Source organism: Folsomia candida, unplaced genomic scaffold, assembly GCF_002217175.1.
Source record: "Folsomia candida strain VU population unplaced genomic scaffold, ASM221717v1 Fcan01_Sc006, whole genome shotgun sequence".
Classification (NCBI taxonomy): domain Eukaryota; kingdom Metazoa; phylum Arthropoda; class Collembola; order Entomobryomorpha; family Isotomidae; genus Folsomia; species Folsomia candida.
Genome location: NW_019091198.1, coordinates 235,053 through 251,795, shown reverse-complemented (window position 1 = coordinate 251,795; position 16,743 = coordinate 235,053). Strand labels below are relative to the sequence as shown.

General features: G+C 41.3%; 1 protein-coding gene and 1 long non-coding RNA gene across 4 annotated transcripts in view; one reads left to right on the top strand and one right to left on the bottom strand.

Annotated features, from left to right (window-relative positions):
- The window catches only part of LOC118436106, a 53,352-nt gene that overhangs the window by 9,875 nt on the left and 26,734 nt on the right, over positions 1-16,743 (top strand). The gene's annotated exons all lie outside the window — the stretch shown is intronic.
- The window catches only part of LOC110850859 (Kv channel-interacting protein 4), a 41,932-nt gene that overhangs the window by 12,241 nt on the left and 12,948 nt on the right, over positions 1-16,743 (bottom strand). Inside the window, exon 1 of one of the 3 annotated variants that reach the window (XM_022098449.2) lies at positions 2,692-4,045. The exons of the other annotated variants lie outside the window; for them this stretch is intronic. Within the exon in view, the coding sequence (XP_021954141.1) occupies positions 2,692-2,815 (124 nt within the window). The 5' untranslated portion in view covers positions 2,816-4,045. Of the gene's footprint in view, positions 1-2,691; positions 4,046-16,743 lie in introns of those variants that run through there. 3 annotated transcript variants of the gene reach the window in all.

The window sequence follows — 16,743 nt, the reverse complement described above, 5'->3', positions numbered from 1 at the left end:
TAAATTTGGCTCAAGATTTAATGGTTCGTCCAAATCCTGATTTCATTACGTTTACTTTACGGCGGAGGAAACCTTTCATTGCGGCCGAATATACAAGTTAGTTTCTCCACCCACTGGAAAGTAGAAATTTTGCTACTCTAGGAAAAAGTCATCAATCGCAGGAAAACATCAATTGATCCTCCACTTGGAGGAATGATTTTGTCGAAAGGAGTATTGATGGTTGTGCATTAATGCGTCCAAAGGAAATGACAGGTTGATTGATCATCATCCCACAAACGCTGTGATATCATTCATTCAACAACGCAGCGGATTGACCCAACTAATAGATTGCTCCCCCTGATTTTCGGCTAAAACCATTTCGCATATCTGCCTCCTCCGTGTATGTACACACTTCTGGAGTCAAGAACTGAGCACTTTCCGAAACCCAGGGTTTGCATTTGTCATTGTTTTTAGAGGTGGAGAGAGAGACACATTCTGTCAAATTGGGTACAATGAAGTGGCCTGTCGTCGCGAAAGACGGATTACTGAAAAAAGTGGAGTGGTGTGATACAGTTGGAGGCGACAACGACCCAGGTGAAGCCGTTATTCATCCCAAATAATTTCATAACGTAGTCAACCAAACCACCATCGAAACGACGACTGAGTGGTTGAGAGAAAGAGAGAGAGAGAGACGGATGCCATGCTTTTTGTGAAATGACGATCCGGAAGAAGAGGTAAAAGGAAAAGTGTGTGCTTATAGACATTCTCTGAGCTTGAAGTAACTTGTGGCAGGGAGGGAGCAGGAGATCCATATTTCACAAGGTCCGTCCACGTCACATCCGCACTTTCTTCTTCTTCAAGAAGAGAAAGACGAAACAATTTTTGCTCTTCGGAAAGGTAAACCAACTAACCAACTATACGCCAGTATTTTGTATCTGCCAAAAAAACCATGCACAACACAAAATATTGGAATCATCCACTAATTTCCGTCTCGAGTATTGAATCCAGTTGGGCTTTCACCACTTACTTTTCTCCACTCTTTCACCACACCACAACTTTTCCCTGTTTCCCCAACTCGTGTGTGTGTGTGCATGTCGATGGTGGAAGGGAGTAAAATATGAAAATCCCACCATCATCCCAAAACAACACAACAATACAACTATCCTATTGCTTACTAACAAATGATATGGTCTTATGCACAAATCCACCACTCCTCGCGCAAACTTTTCCATCATCAAGTAGCGGAAATTCCATTTTTATAAATCCAACTTGTCGTTCAGGCATTCATTCGTTCGTGCCGAGTGGTTGGTGGCAGGGAGAGAAAACGGCCGTCTCTAAAGGAGGAGGAAAAAGTAATAGCAGTGGTTCTGCCAAGTCGGACGCTGTCCCACAAAACAACGACGTATATGAGTAATTCATGGAATTTTATCAAAGCACACTCTTCGGATCCTCGCCCTACTACTTTAGCCTGATCTATTTGCATGTCATATATTTTCCTTTATCCGCACCCACTCTTCCCAGAGTCGTGGATACATATGTGCGAAGGCTTTGTGCTGGGGTCTTGCAAATAAAGGAATGACGCTGTTTCCAGTTAACGACCAAAGACAGCCACTCGCAACGTCTCATTAGTTGGCAAATGTACTCCGTTACGTCGGGATTAGGAGGCTCTGTCGGCGGCAAATTTTACAATGTCGCTCCTCTGACTTTCATATAGCTTATTCCGTATTTGGAGAGACCTCAGAACGGAAGTTTCCTCAAGTCTTTTTGCCTCCGAGGAGGAGGATCAACATAATAATGTAGGACGACATGATGCTATATTATACGAGCAACATGTCGGGCCGCCGCCGGGGCCATATGATTACGTACACTTTGCTTGTTGCAATTTAGTCCTGGTAGAGATGTGCTTTAAGATAATCTGTCGTTGACAATGGCTGAATCAGTCGTTGTGCTTAAGACCAAAGTGGTGGTGGTAGTGGTGATGATGGTGTCGTAGGTTTCATGTTATGCTGGATGTGTTATGCCAAGATAACAGCCTACAATCTTCCTCTCCGACTACTATTATCAGCCAGATTTTCGGATAAAGTTTTGATGATGCTTCGCTCTCATCTTTTCTCCAGAAGTAGGAGAAGAAGAACCAACCACTCCTCTTCCTGCTTCCTCCTCATTATTAATAGCTCATTCTGCCTCATCTACCTTTCACTTCTCTGCCATTTTACCACCACCACCGACAACAAACAAACACGCACGGAACCAAACTCAGTTTCACGACGTACAGGCTGACATATCTCTCCCGAAATATCGCCAATCCCACCACCATCAACACCGAAAGAGAGAGAGAGATTATAGTGGAAGGAAGGAAGTTGCAGCCTGTCACAACAAACCCTCTTCTCCAAACCTTCTCCTTAATTTGTGTTAGGATTGATGTGGTGGATGTAGCAAGTGAATTTAATATATGCCGAGCAAGTGAGGAGGATGATAGATTCTGCTGCACGAGGAGTGAAATTGTTTATTTTCCTAGTTTCCCAAGAAGGCGAGATGATGCTGATCTGTGAAATAAAACGGGAAGAGGTAGCGAAACATGGAGCGAATTTCCGAGTAAATTGGTCAACCTTGTTATGCAACTTTTTTTTACTTACATCTTCTCTCCCTGCCTTTTAGTAGAATCAATAATCAAAAATAAACAAAAAAATAAATTGAAACTTGGTCTTTTACCTTTCTTTTTCGCCCCGAACATGGCATCACCCCCACCTCCGCCGCCTTCCTTCCTCTTAGGCCCACTGCCCTTCTTGAGAAACACATTTTTCGCCTTGGTCGCCAGATTCGTCGACTTCGACATGGGTGTTGTCGAAAATGTTGTAGTGAGTGAACAAGATAAGTGGTACCTCTTAATAGCGATACACCATTTGCAACCTATCTATCTATCACTGCTGTTTCTAGAGTCAAACCACACCTGGAAATTTAATTAGCACCTCGCCACGTATCTCGTCCATCAATTACGCATGCAAACTGACATCACGAACGCAAAGTTTGCTACTAGAATGGTGTGATAATGGTGAAAATGACGGGATTTATTAATTCATTTTTCTAACAGAAACCTCACTTCCGGCCTCGTCTCCTACTACTCCTCTCTCCTCGTTAAGCCGAGACAGAATTTGGGAAAAGTTACAAATGTCATGAACTGAAAGATAACTGTTCCCTGCTCTCTCACTTCTTCTGTGAGACGAGTCTGACTGACGGGTAATGCGATGGTTGCGCGATGAACAACTTTTTTTTCGGTTTATCTTTCTCCCTCCTCACAAAATCCCTTTCTTTCTCGTTTTCTCTGGCTTAAATCTAACGACGGGGCGACTACAGGGTCCAATTCAGGTATATTGTAACGTGTTCCCAGACCATAGTAGATCGATGTTGCAATGCAAATTCCACCGAGTCACACAATCACAAAAACCGTCCACGAGGTTATAAAATAGTACAAGCAGTTGACAACGAGCTGCTCCTGCTGCAGCAGAATCTGACACTTGACGCAAATGTAAGTTTAAGGGATCAACTGGGATCCCACTAAAACGTTATGTTCACAAAGAGCGAGTAGCAAGAGATAAAATTGACGCTGATACTTCGCCCAGGAGAAGAAATCTCGTCACAGAAGCCTTTCCCTGCTTTACCCACTTTTAAATTTATCATCTGTCTCGGAACAATGGTTATGGTCAGAATTGGGCCGCTTCAGACTTTGTTTATGCCTTGGCGAGCCTTGAGATTATTGTGTACCTACCTTGGGGGAAAGTGTTGGTGAAAAAAAACTAACTGTTGATCACAACCAAACCGAAACCACCACGGAAGAGAGCAAAAGTTTGTTGTGAGTGCAGTGAGTGTGAGAAACGGATCTGGGAACCCAGTTGGGAGAGAAAGCTGCTTTTAGTAGACGGTAAAGGCAGCAAATGAGATTTGCGCCGTCTCTGAAAACCAATCTGAAACTGTGGTCTGCTCTGGCCTGATCTGTGTGGAGAATCTCTACACCGTTTTCAGAGATGCTAAAACTACACACACACAAGTTTGAAACTGGGCCCTTGTTACGGATATCTGCGATGCTGCTGATGTTTCGACACACCGCACCACCGGGACAGCCAGAGAGAGAAGCCCGTTGTTTACAACTTTAAAGGTGCAGAGGAGTCTATATAAATACATACACGGACGGGTATAATATGCGGGTTTAACAAAGCTTTCTCCAACCAAGTTTACTTTACTTTCACCTATACGAAATAGATATGCATATGTATGTACACCTGGCTGGCTCAATGCAAAGTCACACCACGCTACGTATTACGCACCAGGAAAGGCCACTTGCTAAATTTAAACTCCAACTTCACCATCTTTTTTCTCTTTACTTCCTCTAAATGACTTAAATTATTTGTTGAGACAGATCTCGCAGAGAAATTGTATTGCGCCCAACAAACAACTTAGTCGTCTCATCTTATAGCTATTAAACACGCTTTTCTACCATCAACTTTAATGTCGTGACGATTCAGCCTAATGCAAAAGTTGGGCTGGCCTTCCATGTTGTGCTGGAGCGAGGAGTAAATTCGCCTTGAAACAGAAAATAGTTGGTCCAACTTTGGTGAACAAGTCATCGTCGTGATGTTGATGATGATGATAAGCTTGAATGCAAGATGGGCGATGGAGCAGCAGTTGGGAATATGACACCAGGAAGTGGAGAAACATCGACATATAATTCACGGCAGCAGCCCAGTCAAGTGTCCCGTGGAACATGGCATCAAAGCTTTCTCAGACACGGACCAACTCACTCATCCGTCCACGCAGTCCCACCAACCAAACCAACCGTCACTTCTATTTTCTTTCCATTAAATTATATCCAGCCAATTCACTCAAGAGAGAAAGAGAGTCAAAGAGGAAAGAATGGGTCGTTCCTTCGTCGAAGCACCCAAGCAACATCATCATCATCACCCGACGCAAGTAAAAATAGAATTGTCATCGCTTCTCTTTGAATCCCATGATTTCTCCTCAAATCCAAAAAAACAAGAGATTTGTCGGGATTTTCTTCCACTCGGGTGGTGGCCTACAGTTGTACAGATATGTCCGCCTGAGGTGGGTACAGCAAAAATCATTTCTTCCACTTCCACCCCAGGTACGTAAGTACGTACATTCATGCATGGGAGGAGGAAGAAAGAGAAAGCGAGCTCCGTATACTTGACAACCTCACGTTGGAAAAGTATCAGCAGTCCTCGTCCTCAGTCCCAATTAGAGCGAGTGAGCCTACGCACAAAATCGTCCTTCTCTGCTGGTGACCTTATTGTTGTAACATGTTAAGCTGCTGGAAACTAGTTGTACTCAATTCTCGTTATGTTATACCCAAAAATATTGGAAATAAATAAGTCGTAGAGAAGGAGGAAGTGCAATTTGGCATGGTTGCTCCCTTCTTGGATGCAAGTGCACGATGCCACGGCCACTCATGCTCCTCTTCTTCCTCCCTTAGGAGGGGAGCTTGCGAGGTTGATAATAACAGATATTGGTGCCCTTTGGATATGTGGTAGGGACCCATGAGTGTACTAAAACCCTGAAGTAGTTTGACTCCATGGCCACATTTGCGCCCGCCACACCCACTCAAAAATGTCCAAAAAACGCTTTCACCCCAGTTTTCACTCACTCAAATCCACGCCAAAAATCCAATTTTACTCGGATTTTGAAATTTCTTTCACCATTATACTCCCAGATAGTTGCTTTCTTCAATCCAATATCAAACTCAATTTTTTCGAAATTTTTAGTATTTTTAAAATTTAAAATTCTGAATGAGCATTGTTGTAGTCATCAACAAAACAAATTATGTTTGCGAAATAATCATCAATAAAATTGCGTTTGATATTGGATTGAAGAAAGCAACTATCTGGGAGTATAATGGTGAAAGAAATTTCAAAATCCGAGTAAAATTGGATTTTTGACGTGGATTTGAGTGAGTGAAAACTCGAGTGAAAGCGTTTTTTGGGCATTTTTGAGTGGGTGTGGCGGGCGCAAATGTGGCCATGGAGTCAAACTACTTCAGGGTTTTAGTACACTCATGGGTCCCTACCACATATCCAAAGGGCACCAAGATCTGTTATTATCAACCTCGCAAGCTCCCCTCCTTAGTACGGACAACGAGGAAGAAATACCACTGCAACCGGGCCTGATGGACAGCAAGGCAAGTAGTTGTAGTTTTACAGCAGGAAAGAGCTGTCAACCAGGAATTGCGAACGCATGTTCAAGTGAAATACTTGTGCCACTCTTTTTTTTCTTCTTCTTTTCCTTGGAAAATAATTTTCCTCGGAAACCAAGTACGGTCTGCTTGCTCTGCCGTTACATTTTCTTTTGCGTCACGTCATGTATGTCATGCTGGGCTCGCTTGCAATGATCCAAACTCTACTGCTCAATAATCCACTTCTACATACTGTGTACGTACATGGCTGAGAAGAACTCAACTTTTTACACTTTCTCCGCCGCATGATAATTGATTGGGGACTGTGTCAGTGTGTCTCTTTAACTCGCTCGCCTTATTTTTGCAATTTTCTTTCACAAACTTTGCTAATCCTTCACGTTCTGCTATTCGCTCCCTCTTTCTCTCATGTGTACGACATGTCTAATCTGCAAGGCATGACTATGTATGCGAAGGAGCTTGTCCCAAAATGTGCACTTGCTTTAGCCAGCACGTAGACAGGGATGACTAAAATCCACGTTGAAGATGTTATTATTTATTCCGCAGTCTATTCACTGTGTATCTAATCGAATAGAATTTACGATAACGGACTCCCATGAAATTAATCAGGGAAACTTTGATTGAAACTTTCTCCTCTGCGTTGAGACTGAGAAGCAGGTCTAAAATTATTTGGAGGCCATAGCAGACCATTATATTGGGTACGTTACGCATAATTCAGTCGACCTTTACAGGTGGAAAAAAACTTGTAACGAGAGCCATTTACCAAACTATTGGTTGGGACCACCCTGCAGTGGTTTCAGAGCAAGTTTCGATCCTCTAGGCAACAATAATGTGTAAGAAGTCTTCCTCCACGATCGGAAAGTATTCCCCAAAGACAAACTTATACTTTTTTCACCTGTCGCTAATGGCACATGGACACGGAAGAAGGAAGTTCGGTGTATCTACGGCTGGGCAAAAATGCGGGGATCACAACCACCTACCGCGGGCATTAGATGGTTTCCACGTTAAGTCGACCTTTACTCTATAAAACAATGGATCACTACATTACTGATGGGAAACGTGGCTTCCTTTTTCTCTCGCATTTTGGCTTTCACTTCCTCTCTCCATTTCAACCCTGGGTTGGAGACTGGGCGAAAAAAGGCACGATAAGTCAAGGCTTTTGAATTAAAATGTGGATAATAAAAAAGTCTCTGCTGCTATGGCCGAGTCTACTTTCGTTTCGATTTTACTGCAAAGTGCCACTCACCTGAACCATCCGTCCCTATGTATTTGCCCCATTTTATTTCATTTAACAAGAGAGAGCTACGCAGTACAAAGTCGTAATAAGCGAACAGAGAGAATGAGGACGAGGGTCATTTCATTTCTGACTCTCTGCTGCTGCTGCTGCTTCTGCAATAAAATAGGTTTGTCTGTCAACTAGCCAACTACATACAGATCTCGCTCGATCCTGGGGCTGATAATAGGATGAGATGGCGAATAAAAGTAAAAATCCTCTCTTCGTTTTCTTGTATCTCGTTGGAGATTTTTTAATTAAACTTACTCCACCGCATTCTTGCAAGTTTCGGATACATTGAATGTATGAATTCCGCCTCCGTCAGCGGAATAAATTTGCGTAGATTTTGGCACACAAAGTTTGTATGTACATGATATTGAAAGTGGGCCCAATTACCAAGTTTTCCAGGTATAGCTTGTCCATGCACACGTTGATTGGTACAAAGAGGAATATTTGTTTAGAAGTTTGCCTGACGTGATTGACTGACTCGGCTGGAAACTTTGGTTGGTTGATAAAGCAAACAGTGGTGGTGTGTGGCGTAATAAGTAAAGTGTCAGAGGGAGCACTGTTCCAGCAGCTACGTACACATTGCGAGAAGAAAGACGTCATGATCTTGCTCTCAATTTTGAAACGGGTTTGCCAAAATTTAGCCGAATATTTGAATGTGCCAAAAATTTGTCTAGGATTTATGCCTGAATTTGTACTTTTTGATGCTCAAATTTAAACCCTTTTTATCCTAACCAAATTTGTACACGTTTGTGTCTTGATAATTCATAAGAAAGAATTTACCAATTTCGATGATATTAAAAAAAAACATGTACATATATATATTTGTAATGATAGAAATTTCATACAAAAAGCCTAGATTTTCTTACACAAATTTAAACTCTCATTTTTTAGAATTTAGGCTTTTAGTACAATTATTTTATTTTCCAATGTAAAGTGGATTGAAAAGTTGGTCATGCAGTTTTAAGAATCTAAAAATAATTGCGTCAACAAATTCTGGTAAAGCTTACTGAGAGCTTTCACCGACGGGCATCACGTTCTACACCCATTCTGCCCTAGTTGTCGTGCTTTTTGATGAAACAGGAAGTGTGACGTCTCGACTAGTTCGTTACATTGATCAAAAGCCTGCAAAATTCGAGGTTTCCTCTCCCCATTCTCGGCAACCAATCCTTTTGTAGTGCTTTCTTTATTATCACAACTTCCAGAAACCAGACTAGAGCCAAGATCAAATACGGCTTGATTTCCACCGAGGAGTGAGAGCAGTCAGATTAGCTCTCAAAAGAATAAATAATACACAATTCCTTGCTGCGTATGCAAAATAAATGTAAGTAAGTAAGTAAATGATTTATTGCGAGATTGTGTATGGCCATAGCCTTTACAATCATTATTTAAATTTAGTATACATATTCTTACAATCTATTGGCTGGATCTTAAACTATAAATTTTCTCAACTAAAGAGCATAATGCAAAATAAATGTAAATGAACGAAATGATTGCTTACTTTCACCAACCTCTGACGGTAGCAGGATACAAATTTCCATTTGGTTAATTAAGCCATATTTTTAGCCCTGTTTATTACATATTTTCCTCCAGAAAAGCTGCTTTCACTGAACCTCACTTCAATCAACGTACTCACAACTTCATAACTGGACTTAATCTACCGTGGATCAGATTAGTCTGGTGGGCATCACGATAACACACTTTAAAGTCTGCCTGGCATGGATACAGAGAAAAGCCAGGATACCCCCACAGGTGAATTTGCTTCGTTAGCTAAGGCTTATGAACCGAATTCAAAGTCGCTCCTGGGAGATTTCGAACCATTTCCCGCCCATCCTTCCCAAGCGAGTGAGCGAGGCAGTGCAGTGGATAGAAACAATAATGCCCGGAACTTTCTCCCATTTATGAGCGAGTGATAGAAATACGTCCGTAATAAAACCGAGCCAACTTACTCTTTTGATTTGCCATTCAAACAACGGTGAGTCTTTCATGACATTCATATCGCCATTGTGCCTCTGCTCCATTTAAATATTCAGATTTGTTCACATGGCAAACATTTCAGTATTATGACAAGCTTATCAATTCGTACGCTCAACATGACTTTACTTTTAAGTATTCATGATTTAATTATTTGTGTTTTGACTGGGTCGCTAACATTGTTACGTGTGCAATCCCTCTGTGACAAACAAAGCTTGTCCTGAAGTGTGATATGTGATCAGTGACATTTATTTGACTAGGCATTACATTGTTATTTTTGCTCTTCTGCTGTTACATGTAAGTACATTGGGTAAGAGAGAGATGGGTTTGATTTTATGGCATCCGTACAGTCAACAAAGAGCTCATCGTCGTGTGTACAGTGTCGGACAGATGTCTACGTCCACATAGTCGCGTCAATTTCATTTTCAAATTGTCACTGAACTACTGAACCAATTTTCATCATTGATATATCAAATTCTCACAAATTTAACGTAATTTCATAGCACATTATTAGTTTTCCGCTAAAAAATTTATTTTAGGCCAGAGATGTATTTTAATTCAAAATGAAAACAATTGGATGGACAAAAGTCAACGTCCAGTCAGAGAAAACATACAAAAAAAACTGTAATTTATAAGGAATGTTATAACAATTAATTTTTAATATTTGGTTGGGCCTCCGTTCGCTTTAAGGACGGCTTCAAGGCGTCGAGTCATTGAGTTTACCAAATTCTTGGTCACATCTTCAGAAATGGTTTCCCAAACTTCACGAATTCTGGATTTAAGGCCCGGAATTCCTGAAAAAGATTGTTTTCTTATTTCTCTTTCAATGTGGTCGCACAGATGCTCAATGGGATTCAAGTCTGGAGATTGGGGAGGCCATTCTAGCTTCGGAATTTTTTTTTCTTGAAGTATTCCATGGTGGACTTGGCAGAGTGTTTCGGATCGTTGTCTTGTTGGAAGGCAAATCGTCGTCCAAGTCCAAGTTTTCGAACAGATTCCTGGATATTACGGTCAAGTATTCCCTGGTACTTGTATTGGTCCATAATTCCGTCAATAAATTCCATTTTTCCTGCCCCACTTGAAGCCATGCATCCCCACACCATTACCGACCCGCCGCCGTGCTTAACTGTGGGGTTGAGATTTTTTGGATTCAAAGCTTCTTTTGGATATCTCCACACTCTACGACGCCCATCTGACCCAAAGACATTGAACTTTGACTCGTCAGTCCATAAAATATGTCCCAGAATGTTTGTGGCTTGGAAATGTGGTCTCTGGCAAACTTCACTCGTTTGGTTGCATTCCTCGGTACAATAAGAGGCTTCCGGACTGCTCTGTGGGATTTCAAATTTCCCTTATTCAGTGTTCTTTGGATGGTCATAGGACTAACCTGTTTGCCGAACATCTCCTTGATCTCGGTAGATAGCTTTGGAGCACTAAGTGAGGGTGTAACGTTGACTTTGTTGAGCACGTGGCGTACTTCTCGGTGAGCCAAAATGGGTTTTCGACCACTTCTGACCTTGTTTTGGACTGAACCATTAGCTTTAAAGTTCTTAATGATTGTCTGGATGGTTGTCCTTGCTAATTTATACTTGGTCCATATTTGTCTCTGCGACAGCCCCCCTTTTTGTCCACCCTTCCAGTCCTGAATGACAAGATCTCGAATAGCGATAGGAATTTCCTTGCGTGTCGACGCCATCATATTTTTCTGGAAGAAAATTATTTAAAAATTAATGCGGCATATGTTATTGATAGATTTATTAAGTTACCTGATTTTATAAATTGGAGAGATTTTTGTTGTTGACAATTAAAGTGAAGTGGACGTAGACTTTTGTCCGCTCAAATTTCATCCTCTCTCGCTCTGCACTATGATTCTCAGTTTTCACAGAATTTTCAGAAATAACTCATATGTTTTATGAAATTACGTTAAATTTGTGAGAATTTGATATATCAATGATGAAAATTGGTTCAGTAGTTCAGTGACAATTTGAAAATGAAATTGACGCGACTATGTGGACGTAGACATCTGTCCGACACTGTACCACGTTTAATTAATTAAATCAGATGGTATTAGTAGCCGTGAAGGTATTTTGGTTCGTAAATATGTTGGAGATCATCATATCCTTGAGAAGGAGGTATAGCAATGCACTATAGGTTCACGGCTTGTCGGAACAGACAAAGAAAAAGTAACGAGTCCTTCACTCTTTACCAAACCATAGGGTCGAATACCTAGTTTATTTTTGATTTTCCAACTAGGTCACTTCGTCTGCCCCATTCCGAGATATTTGAGTTCAAATTTTTTACACTTTTTCTAAGGTGAGCCAAAAACACCTCGTGTATTTCAACGTATAGAATGTCGTCTAGTCCAAGGTAGAAATGCTTGAGGTTAAATCAAAGGGTTCCGGATTCGAGTCCGGACGGTGGCATTCATATTCTGCAAACATCTGTCATTCTAACCGGTCAGACTGACATCGCATCGCCCACTCGTACATGATGTGGAAGACTCGATATAATCTGCAGCATTAGTTTACTCCAACATATCCTCGTCGTCGTCATACCTTTCCAACCCACACAGGCGAGATAAAATGATGACCTAACAAGACAAGGCCACTACTCGGTCGTGGTGTCGAGTGGAAATCCGTAGTCATCAGAATCCACTTCTCCACTACGCCGTCATCATCATCACTAAAATCTACTCTTCCTTCCAGAAGCGTGAACTGCATCGGGAAATCGCACACAATCACGACTCGCAATTCTATGATGATATATTATTTCCATTCCATTACGTTCCCAATCCTGCAAGTGTCAGCATTGCCACTGAGAAGACTCGACCGCTTAAGTACCATCCGACACGGCCTCGTACTACAACTGCTCAACAAATTGTTACGATCAAAATCAAAAAGTACTTCCCACCACCACGTTTCCTACATAAATAGCCTTACACAACGGATGAGGTGGTGGTGGTGGTAGTGGTGCTTCACTTACTGCCAGTGTCGCCCCACGTCCACTCCTTGTTAGGCTCCCCCGGAGACAAATGTGAAAATAAATCTGAAATATTGAAGGTTTAGCACCATCCAAGGCAAAATATTTCCACTGGAGGGAAGAAAGTTGCACTCACGACCTAACTATCCGAATTGATATGCCGTAGTATATTTACGGTGCATGGTCCACATTGCTGGTCTGGTGGTAAGTGAATTTATTTCAGACCACGACCAATCCATCACCCAAGCAAGTTGTAAATTGGATTGAATTGAAAGCCAAAGTCGTTCCTGGTTGGGATATGGATTCGTCTTCTTCCTTTATTCGCCGACACTCCCACCCCCTCCAATCCATCTACACGTAAGGATTGATAGTAACCTCGGAAAAATGGGCGGATCGTATCGCACGGATTTTCAATGCGAAATCCAATCCTGCCTTTCTGATACTTCGCACTTTTTTATCTACACTTTACCCGTGGTTAGGTCCATCATTCGTCGTTCCTCTATTTATTGACAATCGGGTGAGGAAGCTGGATTCAAGAGTGTCGTCTCAAAATGATTTCCTTCCCCATTTTCAGAAGAAAAATAACTTTTTTCTCTCTCGTCCAAAATTCCACTTTCCTTCGCTGCATAACTACAACAACGACTCGATAACTTTCTCTTTTAGCCAAATGCACGTACACGAACATAAAAGATGAAAAGTTGTCACAATAAAAACACAAAGAAACCTTGGAGGAGGATCGAATTTCAATGGCAAAATCTAAATTAGTCTGCATGACTAAAAACAGAATAAGTTGCTTTAAGGAGCAACGCATAATGCGTCATTTCCCTGTTCGCCATTCTATTATTATTATTATTCATGGACTGAAACAATAGGAGAGTGAGACGACAAAGGGAAGCCGGGTTTCGGTTCGGGGAAAAAAGTATTTTCATGCAGAATTCCTAAATGTGGGTCCGATAAGGTTTTTCCAATCTGAGGAAGCGACGGAGACGCTGTTTTTCCACGGTAAAAAATAATTTGTCTCCTTCCTCGCCGTGTAACTGGGGAAGAGGAATGGAGGAAGGTGTACTTTCAGGACGATCGTTGTCTATGTACCATTATAAATTGATTTCACGCTCTGCCTCCTTCTCCTCGGAAGACAAAAGACGTCGTGCAACATACCGGGAGCAGGTATACGTAGGTGGGTTTCGGATGGGAAGAGAGTGTCCTGCTCGATATCGTCGATTTATTGGTGAGCAGGGAGAAATATTTCATTCACTTTCTTCCCACTCCTACATGCACAGCGTCCTGTAAATAGTGACTCGCCCACGGGACAGCTTCCCGATTAACAAACCCTCCCCCAAAGAACAGTTCAGTGCAGATCGACCGATATCATACATTATGGTCATGAAGTCGATATCTGTTATGTAAACGGGCATAAAATCAGGTTCCTCGTCTTGACAATTTGTACTTTTCTTGGGACTATTAAGTAAGTAATTCAAAATCATGCCTCATTTTACAGTTGATAAAATTATTTAAAAAATGTGTAGCTAATTTTATACTTGTGACAATTTACAAGAGGCATTAAGCTTCAATTTGCACTAGGTTTTACTCCATTGTATAAAAAAATTCTTGCGAAACTCAAGTTTCCCAAGAAAATTTGCATCTTAGCCAATCCTCCCATATGTGCGGTAGGCTGAGCAAATAAATTTCATCCTTGAATGCAAAATTCGATTGAACTGTTTAGAAATTTCATTTATATGCAAACTCGTTCTCGGTCGGTCTTCAAGGTCCAAAGTGTGATACGTACGCTCGCTTGGGAAGAAAACCTGGATAAGCGTCGTGTTTATGTCACAGCAACTGTTAAGCGAATTTACACAAACACAGCAAGCACACCATTCTCTCTCTTGCTGCTGTCTCACCGGAAGAATTTGAATTGAATGACCCGTTGCAAAATATTGGGTAGCGAGGAAGGAAGGAAGAAAATAATCATGTAGGCGACATGTGAATGATGATCCGGAATGATGATCCGCCTCTTCTTTACGACATACAGGGGATGACGATGATGGTTATTACGATTTTCATAAAGCCGGACAAGGTATACCCGAAGATAACACATCACTGGATATTGTCAAGTGGTAAAATTACAAATAAGTGCGTGTGTAAATTCTAGACGAAATTTTCGTGTGCCTACCCAAAAGCATAATTTTAGCCTCGGAAAATGTGATGGAACCAGTGAAAAGTTGATGTGAATACACCCGTCATTTCATGTTTTTACTGAATGAAATAGCAACAAACTCGCCTCCACTGTTTGCCCAAACAAAGACTAATACTCAAAATTCAGGACGGAATCGTCATCCTTCCGAGAAATATACAAGAGTCTCGAACAAGAGGGTAAGTGAGCAGACTGCAACAAATTAGGAGATTCTGGCTGTCTGTTTTTGACATGTGACACATCTATCTACAGAGTTGGGCAAGTTGATTAAAGTGTTTTTCTCCATGTGGACGTGTCTAGGTATTTTACAAAAAAGGGAGAAGAAGCAGACCACAATTTTTGGAGATATTACACGGAAGATCTAATCATGTCTTGTCCGGTCCAAACTGTTTTAATATCATAATCCGACATAAAACTAAAAATAGGAAGCTGACTTGGATTGCGCCATGAAAACTGATCGCGCAAACCGCTTGTTCTAGAAGCTTGCGATATTTGTAAAGGAAAAGAAGAACATATCCTTACAGACCTATTTTGGCGATGAGTATATTTCTCCATGTTAAGATATCCGAAATGATAGGATAACCTTAGAAATGATAACCTAACGTTTCACCAGGATTGCAAATTAAATGCCACGTAGCTAAAGTTTCTGGCGAATCCATTACAACCTACTGAAACCACTAAAGTTTCTGAAGGCAACGGAAAATAAATGGCAATTGAGCAAAAAATTCAGAAATAATCAGTCTTAATGTAGTATTTCAGTCCACTTTGGAAATTTATAGCCCTGTGGACCACGTATTTGGTCGGATGGATCGATACATTAATAATCGTTTCAATTCTCAGGTCGTCCCAGTGAAAACAAGACAATGCACCAGTGGGAGATTTCTCTCGAGATACTTCTAACTAGAAACTATCCACCGAAAAGAATTGTTGTTGGAGAGAAGCCTACGAGGTTGTGGTGGTGGTGGACTGTAATATGTATGCAGATACGTAAATTGAACTGAACTTCATTGTAATGCAATTACGAACACATTGATTAATAGCCCTTCATCTCCCAGCTTCCTACTTCGTCTCTCGGCTGGCTTTCTAATCTTGTGTGAATATGCAATGAATGTGGTGGGTGATGGCAGCCCACTTCTTCCGATCGTCTTGTACAAATTTGCAAGAATCAATACATAAGATTAGAGTCAAGGCATGAATATTCAAGCGTCGTCCACTTCTGTCATGTCGTAAGCAGCTAAAACTGGGTTGAAAATTTAAAAAATTCTAAAACCTCCTGGAAAAGTATTAGAATAAATTTGTGAAGAAATTTTCCCACTTGGTTTTACTCAATCTGACGAAGATGCTCTCATTCCATGGTGAAAGTGCTACTCTTGGCTTTCTCTTCCGCAATTTCAAGCCAGTGTCCTACCACCATCCGTGGCGGAGCGGAGAACTTTCACCGCGCAGTTGTCGGGAGAAAGGAGCCAGGAGGCGCTTCCAGTCAAAATGCAGAAACCGGATCAACTTTATTTTACTTCTCCGTCTTCGTTCGATTCAATATTTCCTCACTTTATGCAAACCTTCTGAGCTGAATGATTTTTGAGCGTATAAAATCTGAATTTAAATATCTACCTTGAAATAATTGAAATTTCTAATTTCCGTAGAAAGTAAAAAAAAAAATCTAGTAATACTAACATTGATTAAGACGTGGTTTCCTATTCAAAAAATAAGTGCATTCAAATATATTTCACACGAGACACCATAATGTAATGGAAATCTCATAAAAATACACATCTTTCACCCCCGAATTTCCTTTGTGATTCTAATTTGTGCACATTTCAAAGTGATTTTGTCCCAAAATGATGTGACAGCTGGATGGATACGTGCCATTATTGTGTGCATCGCATCCGCGCCACTTAGCAGGCATCACCACATTCAATAATCTTTCATTTGAGCAGGAAACTGCCTATTCATACGGTGGATGAGTGGGAGGAGTGGATGGGTGACTGGCTGGCATGTCATATGTCACATTCTCAAATTCTCATATGCACAGGGATGAGGAGACGTGAGGTTGAAAAACGAAGAGTGATGCCGTCTGGGAAAAAGCGACACCGCGTATTCGAATCTCATACATCCACGCAACTAAGAAGTCATAAAAGACGA